General features: G+C 45.5%; 1 protein-coding gene across 1 annotated transcript in view; it reads left to right on the top strand.

The window, feature by feature from the left end:
• Nucleotides 1–18072, top strand: part of PLXNA3 (plexin A3) — a 239429-nt gene that overhangs the window by 70306 nt on the left and 151051 nt on the right. Inside the window, exon 2 of the mRNA XM_089675234.1 lies at nt 1458–2704. Within this exon, the coding sequence (XP_089531360.1) occupies nt 1559–2704 (1146 nt within the window). The 5' untranslated portion in view covers nt 1458–1558. The remainder of the gene's footprint in view (nt 1–1457; nt 2705–18072) is intronic.

The following is an 18072-nucleotide window of genomic DNA, read 5'->3' on the forward strand; positions in this document are numbered from 1 at the left end:
CATCCTGTGGTAGGGAGTTCCAGAGGATGGGAGAGACTCTGGAGAAGTCCTGGAGGCGAGTGTGGGAGGAGGTGATGAGAGAGCTAGAGAGGAGGATATCATGGGAGGAGCAGAGTGGTTGATTTGGGCGGTATCTATGGATGAGGTTGGCGATGTAGGGCAGTATTGTGGATTTTTTTGTAAGCTGTGGTTAGTATTTTGAATTTTATACGTTGGATTAGTGGAAGCCAATGAAGGGATTGGCAGAGAGGGGCAGCAGTCGCAGATCGGTTAGTAAGGTGTATGAGTCTAGCAGCAGCATTCATAATAGGCTGAAGGGGGGATAACCTGTGTAACGGTAGACCAGTGAGGAGGGAGTTGCAGTAATTGAGGTGGGATATAACCAAGGTTATCTTTAAAAAACGCTTCTAAAAGCAAATGCTCATAAATGCGGTATGCAAATTCGGCTAAACAGACTTTTTTTCTAACCTACATTTTCCAGCAGTCCGTTTCCATTGTTCAGAAGTGTCCCGTGTACATGGAGCCTTAAAGTCACTGAGTTAGTCCCCATGCACACTGGATGTTTGTACAGCGGCTGTTTTTGGCTTTTAGTGTTTTTTTTTTTGTTTTCTACAGCCAATAAACTCCCCAGCATGTTATCCTGTGTGTCCATGCAGACATAGGCTTTAATCAGAACTAGTGTGTTTCTAGAAGAGTTGTTTAGCCGGAAAGAGCGCTCTAACGCTGAAAAACTGGCTTTTTTGGCATTCGCGCTTTTTAGCTTTTTTTTTTTTAACCGACACAAACGCGGCTAAACGCTAATGCAAAAACGCAGAAACGTTTTTTATCATGACTTTATGCAGCTAATGCTACCAGCGTTATTAAAACGCCCAGTGTGCATGGATCCTTAGGGTTTAGGTCTACTTGAACATAATTTGTGATAAGACTTTGGCACTTCAATTTTTGTTCTAAATTTTCTGTTATTGAATTCAATACATAGAAATCTGAAGATTGGCTGTCTTCTTTTTTGCATCTTCGTGATGCTGATCTCCTGCAGCTTCATTGCTGCCACTTCCTTTCTACATACACTGACTCCAGCAGCTGCTGCATGTTATTTCATTGGGTGGCTGTCCCAACGTTGACAACAATGGAACATGCATATGCAATGCATGCCAATAGGGCTACTTCTTGTCTGTATTTGGAGAGCAACTGACAGGGGGTCAAGGAGCAGTGAAGCAGCAAACTAATTCTATATAGAAACTTTTTTTTTTTAACCATTAACAGATATTGATTAGATTATGTATTTATATAATCCTGTAAAAAATATGAATATGAAGTAACTGAAGTTCTGTGCCTTGCATTTGCTCAGCTTGCAATAGCAGTGCATATCCTGTTTGTGTTTTTTTCATTTTTTTTTTTCATTGGTTCTATGTTCTTGATTTTAAAACATCTTAACTTTTTGCCCTTCTTCTTTTAAGGTCCAAGGATATTGAGCTGAAGGTGGATCTTGACAAACCACGCTGGACCCTGACAGTTTCAACTTTTGGCGGAAAAGATTGGACTGCTGTAAGAGTACATCATGTGGCTGGTAAATGACTTGATCCCCCCTTACTTTTTTCTTTTATGGTTCTCTAGCACCAATGCAGCCAGCTCACCATTTCCAAGCTTCACAGTGTCTGACACCTCTTTAACTCACCTCGCGGTGCACAAATACACAGGAGACGTTTATATTGGTGCAGTGAACAGAGTCTATAAGCTGTCAGAGAACCTGACAGAGTTGCGTTCCCACCTGACTGGCCCAATAGATGATAATGCCAGCTGTTACCCCCCACCCTCTGTGCGTGTCTGTACACACAAGCTTTTCCCTTCTGATAATGTTAATAGACTTTTGTTGATCGATTATACTGGGAACCGGTTGGTGGCTTGTGGTAGTGTATGGCAAGGCATATGTCAGTTCCTGAGGCTGGACAATCTCTTCAAATTGGGAGAGCCCCACCACCGCAAGGAACATTACTTATCAGGAGCGCGAGAGCCAGACTCCATGACGGGGGTCATTGTGGAACAAGATGGTGAGCAGAGTAAACTCTTCATTGGCACCTCCATTGATGGCAAATCTGAGTACTTTCCAACGCTTTCGAGTCGCAAGCTGGTGAGAAACGAGGAGAATGAGGAGATGTTTCGTTTGGTGTACCAAGACGAGTTTGTCTCTTCTCAGGTTAAAGTCCCTTCGGATACCCTTTCCCAGCACCCTTCGTTTGACATATATTATGTCTATGGCTTCGTCAGTGGTGGGTTTGTTTATTTCTTAACGCTCCAGCTAGATACTCAACAGACGGTAAACGATGCCACTGGGGAGAAGTTCTTTACATCTAAAATTGTGCGGATGTGTTCTGCAGATCCTGAATTCTACTCTTACGTGGAGTTCCCCATTGGATGCACCAAGGACGGAGTGGAGTACAGGCTTATTCAGAGTGCCTACCTTAATCGTCCAGGGCATAAGCTGGCACAAGAGCTTGGGATACCAGAAGATGAGGATGTTCTGTTCACAGTTTTCTCTCAGGGGCAGAAAAATAGGTCCAACCCGCCTCGAGAGTCCGTTCTCTGCCTTTTCACCCTCAGCCAGATCAATAAACGAATCAAGGAGAGGATACAGTCTTGCTACCGTGGAGAAGGAAAACTATCACTGCCTTGGTTACTTAATAAGGAACTCCACTGTATAAACACGGTAAGAATTGCTAGATACTATTCTCGTGATTTTCTTTTTTTTGGCTTAGCATCTTCTTATTCCATAGCACTTTGGGGTATTGTATACAAAAGGTGTCCATTTTGAAAGTTATGGAAATTACCTTAAGAATGTAAAAATATTACAGCAGAACTAAACCATTCTCTCATTTTCAGACAAGAAAGCCATCATCTTGGCCTTTGTTTGATCTGCAACTGCCATGGTGCTGTACGTGTGATATGTTATGATTCCAGCCATTTGATGGTTTGACAGTTTGGTTGAGAGCACAAGCAAATGTGACAGGATTCCTGGCATGCTGGGAATGTAACTGTTTTTTGAAATTGTAAAATTGCTGGGTTTAGTTGTGCTTTAAAGAACAATAACAAGAAACAAAAAGAATGAGGGTGCTGTCTACTAGTGTTTGCAAGAAAATAGGGAATTGGACAATAGTTAAAAATCCCCTACTAGTGGTATACATCAGATTGTTAAAGTGCTTAGGGGGGCAGATATCACCGAATGATCCTAAACGATATGGCGGTGAATCTGGTACATAAGAAGGGACAAAGAACATGAAGATGTTTCCATTAAACAGATCCGATGGGTGGCTTGTATGGAGGCAGATGGTCGGATGGTCTAGAGGCATTGATGGAATGGTTGTGCTTAGCAGATGAGAATGTGAAGTAAGTCATTTTAATGCAGTGTTTTTCAGGGATAGCTTGATAGCATACATCTGTATAGAGTGAAGGTAAGTAAAACCTGCAGCACAACAGAATTCTTAGATTCCACAATATAGGGTCAATATATCCTCTGCTCTTCCAGTATAGATTCAGCTGTCACCCTGCGCTTTCCATAGATCTCCTGTGTTAGGAATTGCTGGGCTCTTGCCCATCTCTCCACCGTGTTCAGGCAAGAGCAGAGCAAAGTGGGGGGGGGGGGGGGGGTGTGAAAGGCACATGTGAAGATTTGTTGCTTAATGTATAACATTATTAAAAATTGATTTTTTTCGTAGTGGAACTTGCTCTGTTAGGCGCTCTGCGAGCTAATTAAATTCTTTTGTATGGTTTTGGCTTGTCACGGGCACTCTGCTCGGAACTGAGAAAGGCAAATAGTGCTGCATCCACTTAAACAAGATTAATAGGATTGGAGCCAATGTGTCCCGTGTAACCCGCTCATTCCCAGCAAGGCAATACACATGCACCAAGCTTTGCGAGTCACCCAGATTGGCTAGGCTTGGCGTTGACACAATTGTGACTTACTACACACAATGCAATCTACCATTACCTTCTCAGGCTGCCAATTTGTTAGCAGATTTCACCAGACACACAGAGCTAATTCTGTGAACTAGTTGTTGGCCCTCTGGTAAACTGGAGAATTTTGGACAGATGCAACAATTGTGCATTCAAATTTTCCAGCATACGGGAAATACAGGTAATAGAGTTAGGAGTCTGCATACACTCAACATGTTTGGTCGCAAACAATATTTCTTTGGAGATTATCAGCACATGTATGAGCACTTCAGGTAAATGTTTAATTGTGCACAACACTGAAAAACAAGGATTCTCTATTTACCTTTCCTGCCCTGCCCAGCAGTATTAAACCCAAAAGCAAATGTTTATTATATTGCAACTTACCAATTCCTAGATGCAGTGGCTGCATTTGTTTTCTCTTTTAGGCTTTCTTTCCCTTATTTTCATCTGGTGATCTGACCAGTAAGTTTGTTTCTTAACAGAACACGCTCTCCTGCAGATGTAGCAGTAAGTGGGATGAGACAAACCGTTTGCCACTGTCAGGGTGCTTACAGTAATCAACTTTATTCATATAAAACCTTTATCCCAAATGGAACAATCCTGTTGCTGTAACTGCTTGTGTATCTGCAGTATGAGCTGGAGTTTGGCTTCAATATGTTAGTGTATCTGAATTTGCTAGTATATCTAACACTTCCCTGCCCCCAGATTAACAATGCTGCTGCCCAAAGGTGCCTCCTGTGCTTCTTGATCCAGAGTGGAGACACTAATACAGGAGGTGTGTTACTGGCCAGATCACCAGGTGAATACAGAGGGGGAACAAAGCCAAAAAAGAAAAATAATGAAAAGGATTGGTTAGCTGCAATATTGCATTTTTGGTTTGGGGTTTAATACTGCTTTTAAAGTGTTTCAAGAGGCAATTTAAAAAAAAAATATAATAATAAACATACTCCCCTGCTCTGTGCAGTGGTATTCTTTTCCGGGGTCCCTTGCTGGCGATCTTGGCTCTTCCTCTTCTGTTTTTCCTCCTATAGCAATCTATATGCTCTGAGGGCAGACGTGTGGGCTCTCTTCTGAGCTGGGCTGTGTGTGTCCATAGACATACACAATGCAAGTCTGCCCTTGCCCCTACTCCCTGCTTACAAGATTTGCCTGACAACAGCAGGAGTCAATTTAGCTTTAGAACCACTTTAACCGCTTCCACGCCGCATAGCAGTGGCTCTACATACAAAGCAGTATGCTTACAGTGTAAAGCACACACAGCCCACATAGTAAAACGGCACACAGTTAACCCTTTTGATCAACCTACATGTTAACCCCTTCCTGCATGCTCGGATAAGGGTCTGGTATGGATTTTGGGGGAGACCCCCCACGCCATTTTAAAAAAAAAAAATGTTTAAATCCATACCAGACCCAAAGAGCTTGGTATGGATGGGAGGAGGGACCCCACGCTGTTTTTTTTTTTTTTTTTAATTTTATTATGGTTTTTAAATGTAATTACCACTTTATTTTTTCTTCGCTATAGCTCAGAGATTCAGCTGTCACTTTCCCTTCTGCTAAAAGAAAAAGTTTCTTTTAGTTTATTTCCCCAAGTTAAATGAAACAATGTTTCCTTTTAGTTTCTTAAAAGAAACAAAGCTTCCTTTAACTCTGGGGAAAGTGACAGCTATAGGTGTCCTTTTATTAAATAGAGATCAGCGGCGATCCTAAGGATCGTTGCTGATCTCCGATCATTAGTGGTTTAGGAAACAGAGATGATCAGTGGAGAACATGTTCTCCGCTGGTCATCTCAGCACACAGATGGCCAGTGTACGAAGGAGCGATGTCAGCCCTTCACTGGCGATCTGTGTTCTCCCTCCAGGTTCTCCAGCCCAGAGCTGGAGAATCGGGGAAACTGCAAACGAAGCAGCGATAATTTACCACTGCTTAGTAAACGGTGTTTGACTGATCTTTTACTGTAATCTTGCGAGATTATAGTATAAACAGCCATTTTCCAGCATTCAAAGCTTTTGTAAAAGTGATCTACACCGATTCTAAAAAGGCATTCAGGGGAGAACTCTCTCCTCTGAGAATGCCGGAGAACTGAGCAGCGGTCATTTACCGCTGCATGATAAAAGGACACCATAGTGAAGAAAAAAAAAAACCCCCGCAATTGCATTTAAAAATCAGCACCGACATACACTATGTATTGCGAAAAAAATTGTAAACTGAGGCATTATTTTAAATGGATTTTCATTCGTAAACTGAATATTACATTAAACAAGGTGTTTATAAACCGAGGTACACCTGCACAGAGAATTCGGTTGCATTTCTCTACCTTTTAGCTGTTTTTTGGTCAGAATTACATTTCAGAATAATATCCTGACAATCATGAAAACTAGTGTTGTGTTGTAAGAAAGTATACTGACATAAGGCCAGCTTTAGAAAACTCTTCCTTCAGCATTAAAGCTGAACTCTAATCTTAATCTTCAGTCTTGGAAGAGTTGTACAGGTTTCTCTGCTGTACTAAAATTTACTACCCTCACAAAAGATCTTTTCCTGGTTGGAGGACATCCAACAACATCTAGCTTTGTCTTCCTCAGCCTTACTGTCTCGGCCCTCCCCTTTTATTCATTTAATGGAGGATCAGTATCCTGTGTGGGCGTTGCCTATGGCAATCTGCATGCAAATACAGCCTGCTTAGAAAAGCATCAAGGCATTTGATATGTGCAAAACTCCTTTACAGCTGAAGGCTCGTAGGAGGAGTACTTAAAGCAGAGCTCCACCCAAAAGGGGAAGTTCCGCTTCAATGCAATGTCCCGCACTCCCCGTTAAGAATTGGAACCTTTGGGGAGCGGGTACCCGAATTCGACAGGTACCCCACTTCTGCTGCGATCGTCTAAGGCGATTGGAAGTGGAAGCTGTCCTCTCCCTCCCCGTAGTCTTCTGGGACACGTGACAGGTCCCAGAAGACTACGGGACCATTCACAAAGCGTAGTACTAGTCGCTCTTGTGCACCCGGCTATAAAGCCACAAGCTGTCACAACTGGGTGCCTACGCTGAAGATGCTGGCGTCGGGGAGAGAAGACGGCTGGTGAAACCAGTGGTGGGGAGGACACCGCTGGACCGAGAGACTGGTAAATGACTGTATTTTAAAAGTCAGCAGCTACAGTTTTTGTATTTTTTTTGATTTATTTATTTATTTTTAAATCAACTGGAACTCCGCTTTAAGGCAGATAGTGATGATGTTTTCTGGAAGCTTGGTACAGCACCCTCCCACCAGCCATAATCTGCTTCTATTACATAGAAAAGTACAGAGACCCACTTTAAACATTAATGTTATATAAAGAAGAAAACCGCTTTTATATAAAGATTTCATTAGCATCATGTGGTGGTGGTGGTCAGTGAAGGATGGGGGTTGTTGCAAAGGTGAAAATACACTTTAAAATTATTTAATGATCTATGCAAGAGAAGAGGTAATATATTCACTCTTCTGACTATCCATGTGTCTTGCCGCCCCTCAATTGTTAGCACTGCAGCCTGTGTTTTTGTTTTCATTAGTCAACACTTGCGGGAATGTCGGATGATTGTGTTCCCTACAACATTCCATGGTTGCATTCTCTGATCCGTATGTCACTACAGGACTCAGCAGTGATATAGTGGGTGTGAAGATGGAAGCAAGGGGTAAGGAGGCAGATGCATCCGACACTCCCAGAAGTGATGAATGCTGAAGAGATTGATGGTGCATGCAGCTGTGGAAGCTATAGGGAGGGTAGAAGTGTAGATGAATGCTGCTGCTGCTGCTGCAGGGGTGACTACACTACCTCTTCTCTCGCAGGGTTCTTAAATCCTGGATATGTTTTTTTAAACTAACAGGGTGATTTTAATGGGATGGCCGGCTGCATCTTTACAAAGCATTTAGCAGGCTTCATCAGGCATTAAGGAAATTCTGGAAGACTGCTAAGCAGGGCATTTTAGATGCTTATAAATAGTCTGAAAACATAGTGCTCTTGACAATTTACACTTAAGGCTGGCCATACACTATACAATGTTCTTGAGAATTTTGCTTTAGATTTACCAAAAACCATATAATATGAGGTCAAACCTAAACAACACTTTCAGTTGTATCCAATTAGGCAGGCCCTTGCTCTACATACTTGAAGGTAAATCTAAAGGAAATTGGGCAGAAAATTGTATAATGTATGGCCAAGTCTTAGATTTATCAAAAACCATATAATATGAGGTCATACCAAAACAACACTTTCAATTGTATCCAATCGGGCAGGCCCAGGCTAAGGTAAATCTAAAGCAGCGGTTCTCAACCTGTGAGTCACGACCCCTTTGGGGGTCGAACAACCCTTTCACAGGGGTCGCCTAAGACCACTGGAAAACACATATTTCCGATGGTCTTAGGACCCGACTGGAGACACCGCTCCTTTATCCGTCTCCAGTCGGGTCCACCCACATGCAGATATGCCCACATTTCCCTGGACCGCGATATGTGGGCGGGATGACATTCCGCCCCTGTCATCTGGCCACACCCCGGGGATCACTCAACAGCTCCGCCTTCTCGCCGGTGATTGGCCGCCGGAACTGTAGCTCAGGAGAGGCACACAGGCGGCCAATCACCAGCGAGGAGGTGGACCTTGGAGAGGAGGAGCCGAGCGGCAGCACGAAGATCAAAGAAGATCGAGTGAGGGAGCTGCCTGGGTGAGTGAAGAGAAGGAAGACAGCTGACCGGTAAGTGTCTGTACCGTGCAGATGGTGCTGCTGCAGCCAGATGTGCTGGCTGTAGATGGGAGAGGGAGGGAGCGAGCTCAGGCTGGAGCAGGGAACAGCAAGGTAAGTATCACTGGTGTCAGTGGGAGGAATAGTGCCCCATCATTGGTGTCACTAATACCAATAATGGGGCACTATTCCTCTCACTGACACCAACGATGGGGCACTATTCCTTCCCCCACTGACACCAACGATGGGGCACTATTCCTCCCCCCACTGACACCAACGATGGGGCACTATTCCTCCCCCCACTGACACCAACGATGGGGCACTATTCCTCCCCCCACTGACACCAACGATGGGGCACTATTCCTCCCCCCACTGACACCAACGATGGGGCACTATTCCCCCCCCCCACTGACACCAACGATGGGGTACTATTCCCCCCCCCCACTGACACCAACGATGGGGTACTATTCCCCCCCCCACTGACACCAACGATGGGGTACTATTCCCCCCCCCCACTGACACCAACGATGGGGTACTATTCCTCCCCCCACTGACACCAACGATGGGGTACTATTCCTCCCCCCACTGACACCAACGATGGGGTACTATTCCTCCCCCCACTGACACCAACGATGGGGTACTATTCCTCCCCCCACTGACACCAACGATGGGGTACTATTCCTCCCCCCACTGACACCAACGATGGGGTACTATTCCTCCCCCCACTGACACCAACGATGGGGTACTATTCCTCCCCCCACTGACACCAACGATGGGGTACTATTCCCCCCCCCCCACTGACACCAACGATGGGGCACTATTCCTCCCCCCAACTGACACCAACGATGGGGCACTATTCCTCCCCCCCACTGACACCAACGATGGGGCACTATTCCTCCCCCCCACTGACACCAACGATGGGGCACTATTCCTCCCCCCCACTGACACCAACGATGGGGCACTATTCCTCCCCCCCACTGACACCAACGATGGGGCACTATTCCTCCCCCCCACTGACACCAAGGATGGGGCACTATTCCCCCCCCCCCACTGACACCAAGGATGGGGCACTATTCCCCCCCCCCCACTGACACCAAGGATGGGGCACTATTCCCCCCCCCCCCACTGACACCAGGGATGGGGCAGTATTCCTCCCCCCCACTGACACCAAGGATGGGGCACTATTCCCCCCCCCCACTGACACCAAGGATGGGGCACTATTCCTCCCCCCCCCCCCACTGACACCAAGGATGGGGCACTATTCCTCCCCCCACTGACACCAACGATGGGGCACTATTCCTCCCCCCACTGACACCAACGATGGGGCACTATTCCTCCCCCCACTGACACCAACGATGGGGCACTATTCCCCCCCCCACTGACACCAACGATGGGGTACTATTCCCCCCCCCACTGACACCAACGATGGGGTACTATTCCCCCCCCCACTGACACCAACGATGGGGTACTATTCCCCCCCCCACTGACACCAACGATGGGGTACTATTCCCCCCCCCACTGACACCAACGATGGGGTACTATTCCCCCCCCCACTGACACCAACGATGGGGTACTATTCCCCCCCCCACTGACACCAACGATGGGGTACTATTCCCCCCCCCACTGACACCAACGATGGGGTACTATTCCTCCCCCCACTGACACCAACGATGGGGTACTATTCCTCCCCCCACTGACACCAACGATGGGGTACTATTCCTCCCCCCACTGACACCAACGATGGGGTACTATTCCTCCCCCCACTGACACCAACGATGGGGTACTATTCCTCCCCCCACTGACACCAAGGATGGGGCACTACTCCTCCCCCCCACTGACACCAAGGATGGGGCACTATTCCCCCCCCCACTGACACCAAGGATGGGGCACTATTCCCCCCCCCCCACTGACACCAAGGATGGGGCAGTATTCCTCCCCCCCACTGACACCAAGGATGGGGCACTATTCCTCCCCCCCACTGACACCAAGGATGGGGCACTATTCCTCCTCCCCACTGACACCAAGGATGGGGCACTATTCCCCCCCCCCCCACTGACACCAAGGATGGGGCACTATTCCTCCCCCCCCCCCCCACTGACACCAAGGATGGGGCACTATTCCTCCCACCCCCCCCCTGACACCAACGATGGGACACTATTCCTCCCACTGACACCAATGATGTGGCACTACTCCTCCCAGTGCAAAATTACAGTTGTGAAGTAGCAACGAAAATAATTTTATGGTTGGGGGTCACCATAACATGAGGAACTGTATTAAAGGGTCGCGGCATTAGGAAGGTTGAGAACCACTGATCTAAAGGAAATTTGACAGAAAATTGTATAATGTATGGCCAGCCTGAAGGTTAAAAATGGCTGTGTATATCTGTTGTCGAGAAATAAGCGGTCACTTCCTTCCAGGTGTGAGTCCTGGATGCAAACATCTTCCTCTCCATCACTGCTGGACATGCTCTGTTTTTTTTCTGTGTGAAAACATTTTCCCAGGACTTTCATTGAAATCCTTAATCCTTTCACTGCCTGCAACTTAAATCCTATGGTAGAACAGAAACTCTTCCAGCTGGCCAGGTCAGTTTGCCTTCTGTTGCCTTTATTTTCCACTCTGCTATAAATGACGCGTGAACTTATCCGAAATGTACTCCTGACTGTGCTGATTAAATCAACAGTTGTGATCATTGACTGAGAAGCCACTGATCGTAGCAATTCATTCAACAAGTGATCCCCTGCCACTATGGCCAAGACTTGCTGCTCTGCCAACACAGGTCTTCCCTGCTGGTCGCTGACAAAGAACCTGGGTTCCCTTTCTCATGCACAACCTCAGATCCCTTCCCACCTGTAACAGGAGAGATAATGGGCTGTGTAGGGGAGAAGTAACCACCTCCCAGTGGGGAGGATCAGAACAGTGAACAGTGTTGATTACCCGGTGTTCATTCATATTGAGATGAACAGGAATGTTTTGTTTTCTTGTTTACTATCTTTCTTATGTGAATGATCAGGATGCTTGCTGTATGGAGCACTTACTGTTCAGTACATGAGTGCAGCAGGGACTGCAAAGGAGGAGATTGTGTCCTCAATCCTTCTCTGTAGGCAAGATGCATTGGAATGCCATTCACTCATTCTGAATAGCACTGCATCACACAGTCAAGTAGCCTGCGGTGCCTCACATTAGTCAGATGCACGGGAGTGTGCACGTTCCCACAACATGATGGCATAAATGGAGCATTATCCATAGCATGATCTTTTTATTCTACTGGCCATGTGTTTTTAGAAAATGTATGTTCGGTGTTTTTTTTTTTCTACAAACTCTGAATGCTGTAAGTGAAAAATGAAAAAAACAAAATAGAAAGGTAAATACTGCAAAATTGGTCTGGTCACCTGAGGTTAAAAATGAAGTGCATGGTCTGAAAGTGAAAGGGTTAAACCCTGCATTCATTTCAGCTTTTCAATATATAGAATCATTTTGACGTGTGCTGCAAGTACTTGCATAGCGGAAGCTAAACCTAAGGCCTTATGCGCACTGGGCGTTAAAAACACCACTTTTACCCCCGGTTCACATCTATGCAGCCGTGCGGGGCACGTTTTGCATGTGCATGAGAGCCCATTCATTTGAATGGACTCCCATGCCCGTGACACGCAGGGAAGAAGTCCCTGCACTTCTTTGGAAAACGTGGCCAGCACGGGAAACTCAGTTCCCAGTTTGGTTACGTTTTCCAGTGCGGGCAGCATGCCATTAGAATTAGTGGCAGCTGCCCGCGGGTCAGCATTTCTCTGTGCGGGTGGTGCGGCTGCACGGATCCGCTGCGGCACCACCCGCACAGATGTGAACCTAGGGTTAAGGGCGTTTGATTTTTTTTTTTTCTTTCCTCTAAATGCCCCTGTATGTTGGCCTACCACATAGGCGTTTAGAGGCAGAAAAAAAAACCCCAGTGTCAGAGTGTTCAGGAGAGGAGAATTTTCCGCACAAATTCTGATGCGCCTAAATGTGTGTATATGTGCTGGAGCATTAGTTCATTCCAATCGCCAGAATAAATTCCTATTCTGGCCAATGGAGTGTACGAACGCCCAGACACTTGATGCGCCTAAACGTGTTTGAGAAATGTGGCTTTAGGTTTGTTTTTAACGCTGATTTTTCCTCCCCTGGAGCGAAGGCATCCAGGAGAGGGGAAAAAAAATTTCCTTTTTTTTTTTTTAAATTTAAATATTTTATTGTTTTCAAATCACCATATTAAATGTACAAAAGCTAATAAAACAGACAATATACATTACACAATTCTGTCATAACACTCCCCAGAAATTACCTTAATCTCGGTGACCTTTTACCCCTCCCCTTACCTATCCCCCCCCCCCCCTTTGATTATGCATTTTTAACTTCATTCTAGAAATCCTGAACCTTAGCTATTACTGGTATTGTACTATATTTATCCCCTTCCCCTTCTTTTCCTCATTTCACATATTCTAGGTATACCTCTGAATTTTTAAACTGTACCCACTTTTCCCAACTTGTACGAAATACCTCCACTTTATCTTCTTCCATATAGTAAAGTTCCTCCATTCTATATATCTTCTGCACTCTTTCTACCCAATCCTTTATTTTCGGTGCCTGTTGTTTCTTCCAAAACTTGGGTATCAGTCCCTTCGCTGCATTTAAATAATACAATAATCCAGTTTTTTTTATATTTTTTAACCGAAAACTCAGTACCAAAAAGAAAAACCAAGTCTCAGGGTTCTTAGGAATATTTACCTTTGTTATGTCCTGAATTATATTCAATTAAAAGATATAATGGTGGGAGAAGAGTTGAGTCCACTTAGTGAACTGGAAAGTAGGAGGGATATATTTGCGAGAATGGATGAATGGCGGTATGGTCAACTAAAACATTTTGTAGGTAGTCTCTCAGTGCCATTAAGAAAAAGAGAGGATTGGAACCCCTTTGAGCACTTATTAGATATAAGAGGAGATGGGAAGCACGGCATCACTAAAATAGATAAAATTCTCACAGGTTTAATCACAGCTACAAGGCCACTATTTATAGAGAAGTGGGAAAGGGATTTAGAAGTAATAATTGATGAGGAAAAACAAAAGAAAATATATAGTTTCATTCACGGGAATGTAAATATGAAGGAAATGGAAATGAATTATAAGTGTTTCGTAAGATGGTATATTACACCGAATGTAGCGCATAGAATAAGTGGAGACTATTCACCTTTATGTTGGCGGGGATGTGGAAAGAGAGATACAATGATACACTTATGGTGGGAGTGTCACAAAATTCAAGAATACTGGGAGGGGAAAAAAATGTCCTGTGTGTATGAGGCCAGACTCTGTTCACGTAGAAAGCCTCAGGAGCTTTTCAAAACTGGCCATACTTAGAATTTACAAAGCTTTGCTTCCAAGGCCTCATTCACACTGGCATAGTCAAAAATGCATTTAAAGGACATTTCTAAATGCATGTACCGTATTTTCCGACGTATAAGATGACTTTTTACCCCTTGAAAATCTTCTCAAAAGTCAGGGGTCGTCTTATATGCCGGTATACGGCATGCTGACACTTGGTGTCAGGGCGGCACCCCCCCCCCCCTTTCAACGGAAGGGACACTTAAGTACAGGGGTGGGCAGGGGCTGCTGTTTCTTACCTGGCTCTGGTCCCAGTCCCACGAAGATCCAGTCCAGGAAGCGCGGCTGCTCCTTTATTCAGTTCGGCCACTGGATGTTCGCGTGGCTGCTCGGCTCCGCCTCCTCACTGGTGATTGGCCGCCAGAACTGTAGCTCAGGAAAGGCACACAGGCGGCCAATCACCAGCGAGGAGGCGGAGCCGAGCGGCGCCGCGAAAATCGAGTGAAGGAGCGGCCGGTAAGTGTGCCGTACAGAGGTGCTGCTGCAACCACATATGCTGGCTGCAGCAGCACCATACTGGAACATCGGTCAGCAAGTGTAATGGGTGTCAGTGGGAGGAATAGTGCCCCATCATTGGTGTCACTGATACCAATGATGGGGCATTATTCCTCACACTGACACCAATGATGGGGCACTTTTCCTCCCCACCACTGACACCAATGATGGAACACTATTCCTCCCACTGACACCAATGTTGGGACACTGTTCCTCCCACTGACACCAATGTTGGGACACTGTTCCTCCCACTGACACCAATGTTGGGACACTGTTCCTCCCACTGACACCAATGATGGGATACTATTCCTCCCACTGACACCAATGACGGGGCACGATTCCTCCCACTGACACCAAAGATGGGGCACTATTCCCCCCACTGATGCTAATGATGGGGCACTATTCCTCCCACTGATACCAATGATGGGGCACGATTCCACCCACTGACACCAATGATGGGGCACTATTCCTCCCACTAATACCAATGATGGGGCACTATTACTCCCACTGACACCAATGATGGGGCACGATTCTTCCCACAGGTGTGCATTGGAAGAGGGGTGGTCTTATACGGCGAGTATAACCCAAACACTATATTTTAACAGGAAAAGTAGGGGGTCGTCTTATACGCCGGAAAATACGGTAATGATTTTCCAGTGGTGCCATTCAGTGAGCATTTACTTGTAAATATTCTCTGTGTCTAAGATCCTGTTAAACACTGTAAACTCATAGGCGTGAACCTAGGCTTAGGAATCAGTTGGGTGTAAAAAAAAAAAATGTAAAAAAAAAAAATGAAAAAGCAGTGAGATAGAAGATATGTTTGTGAATGGTGCTCCTTTTCACATAGATGACTCAAACTGTACACTATCCATCGGTTTTGTATCCAGACGCGTGTTCATTAGACGTAGCAATCTGCACATTTTAAATTGTGTACGGCTGCTCCAGACTGTCGTCGTGTTTTGGAGGGGAAAAAACAGAAGGTTGCAAATAAGCCCATGAAGTGGGAGGTCTGGAGAAAGCAGGCATTATGTAAATGTAATTAAGTCTGAACTATTTCAGAAAATGAAATGTACGCCGCCGCTCCTTAATTTTTCCGTCGTACACCAGACTTGATTCCTGCATGTGTTTGTCCCAGTTTTTGCTCTCCTCTTTCCATTTGCAGTGTGGCCTCACGTGCTGCTCATTTCAGCATTCTTCATACTCGCACACTTCTGGCAGCGTGCAGGGACGGGGATAGCAGACAGCGCTGCTCTAAATACAATGTGGTTTCCCTGAAAAGCCACTTCAAAGGACGCACAGCTACAGCGACACCCTGTTATTTGTGGCACAGTAGCCGCAGATGTGACATTTCACTGGGTGTCCTAGAACAGTCTTGCTGTCGACGTGGCAGGCTGGTTATTCCTTGGAGTCGGGATTGTGCCAGTGTCTTTAAGGCAACCTGTAATGATAAAGACAAACTCTAGCCAACATTTTTTTGTATACAGCAGAAAGGGGTTAGAACAGGGGTGGGCAAACTTTTTGACTTGAGGGCCGCAATGGGTTCATATATTGGACCCGGGGGCCGGACCAAGAGTAGATGAATGATGTGTATGTGTCATCCATAGTAAGTATAGTAATATTCCTCCATTGTAAGCATAGTAATTAATCCCCCATATAGTAATTCATCCCCCATAGTAATTAATCCCCCATATAGTAATTCATCCCCCATAGTAATTCATCCCCCATAGTAATTCATCCCCCATAGTAATTCATCCCCCATATAGTAATTCATCCCCCATATAGTAATTCATCCCCCATAGTAATTCATCCCCCATATAGTAATTAATCCCCCATAGTAATTCATCCCCCATATAGTAATTCATCCCCCATATAGTAATTCATCCCCCATATAGTAATTCATCCCCCATAGTAATTTATCCCCCATATAGTAATTCATCCCCCATATAGTAATTCATCCCCCATAGTAATTCATCCCCCCTATAGTAATTCATCCCCCATATAGTAATTCATCCCCCATAGTAATTCATCCCCCATAGTAATTCATCCCCCATATAGTAATTCACCCCCCATATAGTAATTCATCCCCCATATAGTAATTCATCCCCCCTATAGTAATTCATCCCCCATATTAAGTCCCCAAGTCCCCCCTGTGTCAATTCACTTACCTTTGCTCCGCGCGTTCCTCTCGCCGTATTCCCGCGCCGTTCCGGTGTAGCATGAAAATCTGTCTCCTATGAGGATCTGTCCCCCTCGACGTATCTGCGCATGTGCCAGTTTCAGGCATTAGCAGCCGATCGGCGATCTCCGGCACATGCGCAGATACGTCGAGGGGGACAGATCCTCATAGGAGACAGATTTTCATGCTACACCGGTCTTCAGGGCGGACTGTGAGAGGAGCCTAGCGGGAGCCTAGCTCCGCGGGCCGGATTAAAAGGTCCGCCGGGCCGTATGCGGGCCGTAGTTTGCCCATTGCTGGGTTAGAACCTCTGTTAGGGTTCATGTACACTGCAGCTGCTAAACTGACGTTCAAGAACTGTTCAGCGTTTTTTCAGCAGCCCCTGAACTCTCCCTAATGTTTTCCTATGTGTCCATGTATACATAGTCGTTTACAGGCAGTTGAGTTTACAGTCGTTTTTTTTTAATGCACCAAACTTGCGTTCAGAAGTAGATTTCAAACGCTTGTAAACGCGGTTAACCGCATTTATAAGCGTTTGTGTTTAGAAGCGTTTTTTTAACTGTTCCATATCCAGATGCTGTCCAGAGGCTTTTTTCATCATCAGAAATGCATGCAAAGCATCTTCCATGTATTCAAATGGACCTAGTAGCTCAGTCAGTTTCAGGTTTTGCGTGAAGGAAAAAATGGTAGAATGTGCCACATTATGCTCATGATGGGATCCATAGTGAATACAACCAGAAAAGACAGGTCATCTCAACACATACTGCTCTCTCTGCTTCTGCTCTCTCTATTTCTCTCAAAATGTCTGAAATAGTTAATTGTATACTATTTTTCAGTGCATTCTGGGCATTTTGGAGGATCTCCTGAGGTTATCTTTTAAACCGCTTCTGAACGTGCATAAACGCGGTTAAACTGACGTTTTTAAGCTACGTTTTCCAGCAGTCAGTTTCCATCGTTCAGAAGAGTTTTCCAAACGCCCCGTGTACATGAGCCCTTAGCTTTCAAATGCTTTCTATCATAACATAGAAAAGACGTGTTTCCCTCTCTGTTCCTGTTCTGTCTGTCACCCTTCATCTAGACAGGAAGCCTGCAAAAATCGCTCCCAGTGGGGAGCACAGAAATCAATAAAATCCTGACCAAGGTTCTAAGCCTTTCTTTCTTTACTAGGAAATATTTTTGTAATGGGCATTGTCCCTGTTGGGGGAATTCTCCTCAGTTCCTGTTCTGTCAGACACCCATCATATAAGAGACAGGGAGGTTTTCCCTTGCTGCTTTTCTGGTCTGAATGCCATCAAATAGTAACTGAAGGGAAATCTCCCTCCCAAGGACACAATTAAAATTCT

Source organism: Staurois parvus, unplaced genomic scaffold (genome assembly GCF_062004578.1).
Source record: "Staurois parvus isolate SC_StPar_1 unplaced genomic scaffold, SC_StPar_1.0 ptg000154l, whole genome shotgun sequence".
In the NCBI taxonomy this organism is placed as follows: domain Eukaryota; kingdom Metazoa; phylum Chordata; class Amphibia; order Anura; family Ranidae; genus Staurois; species Staurois parvus.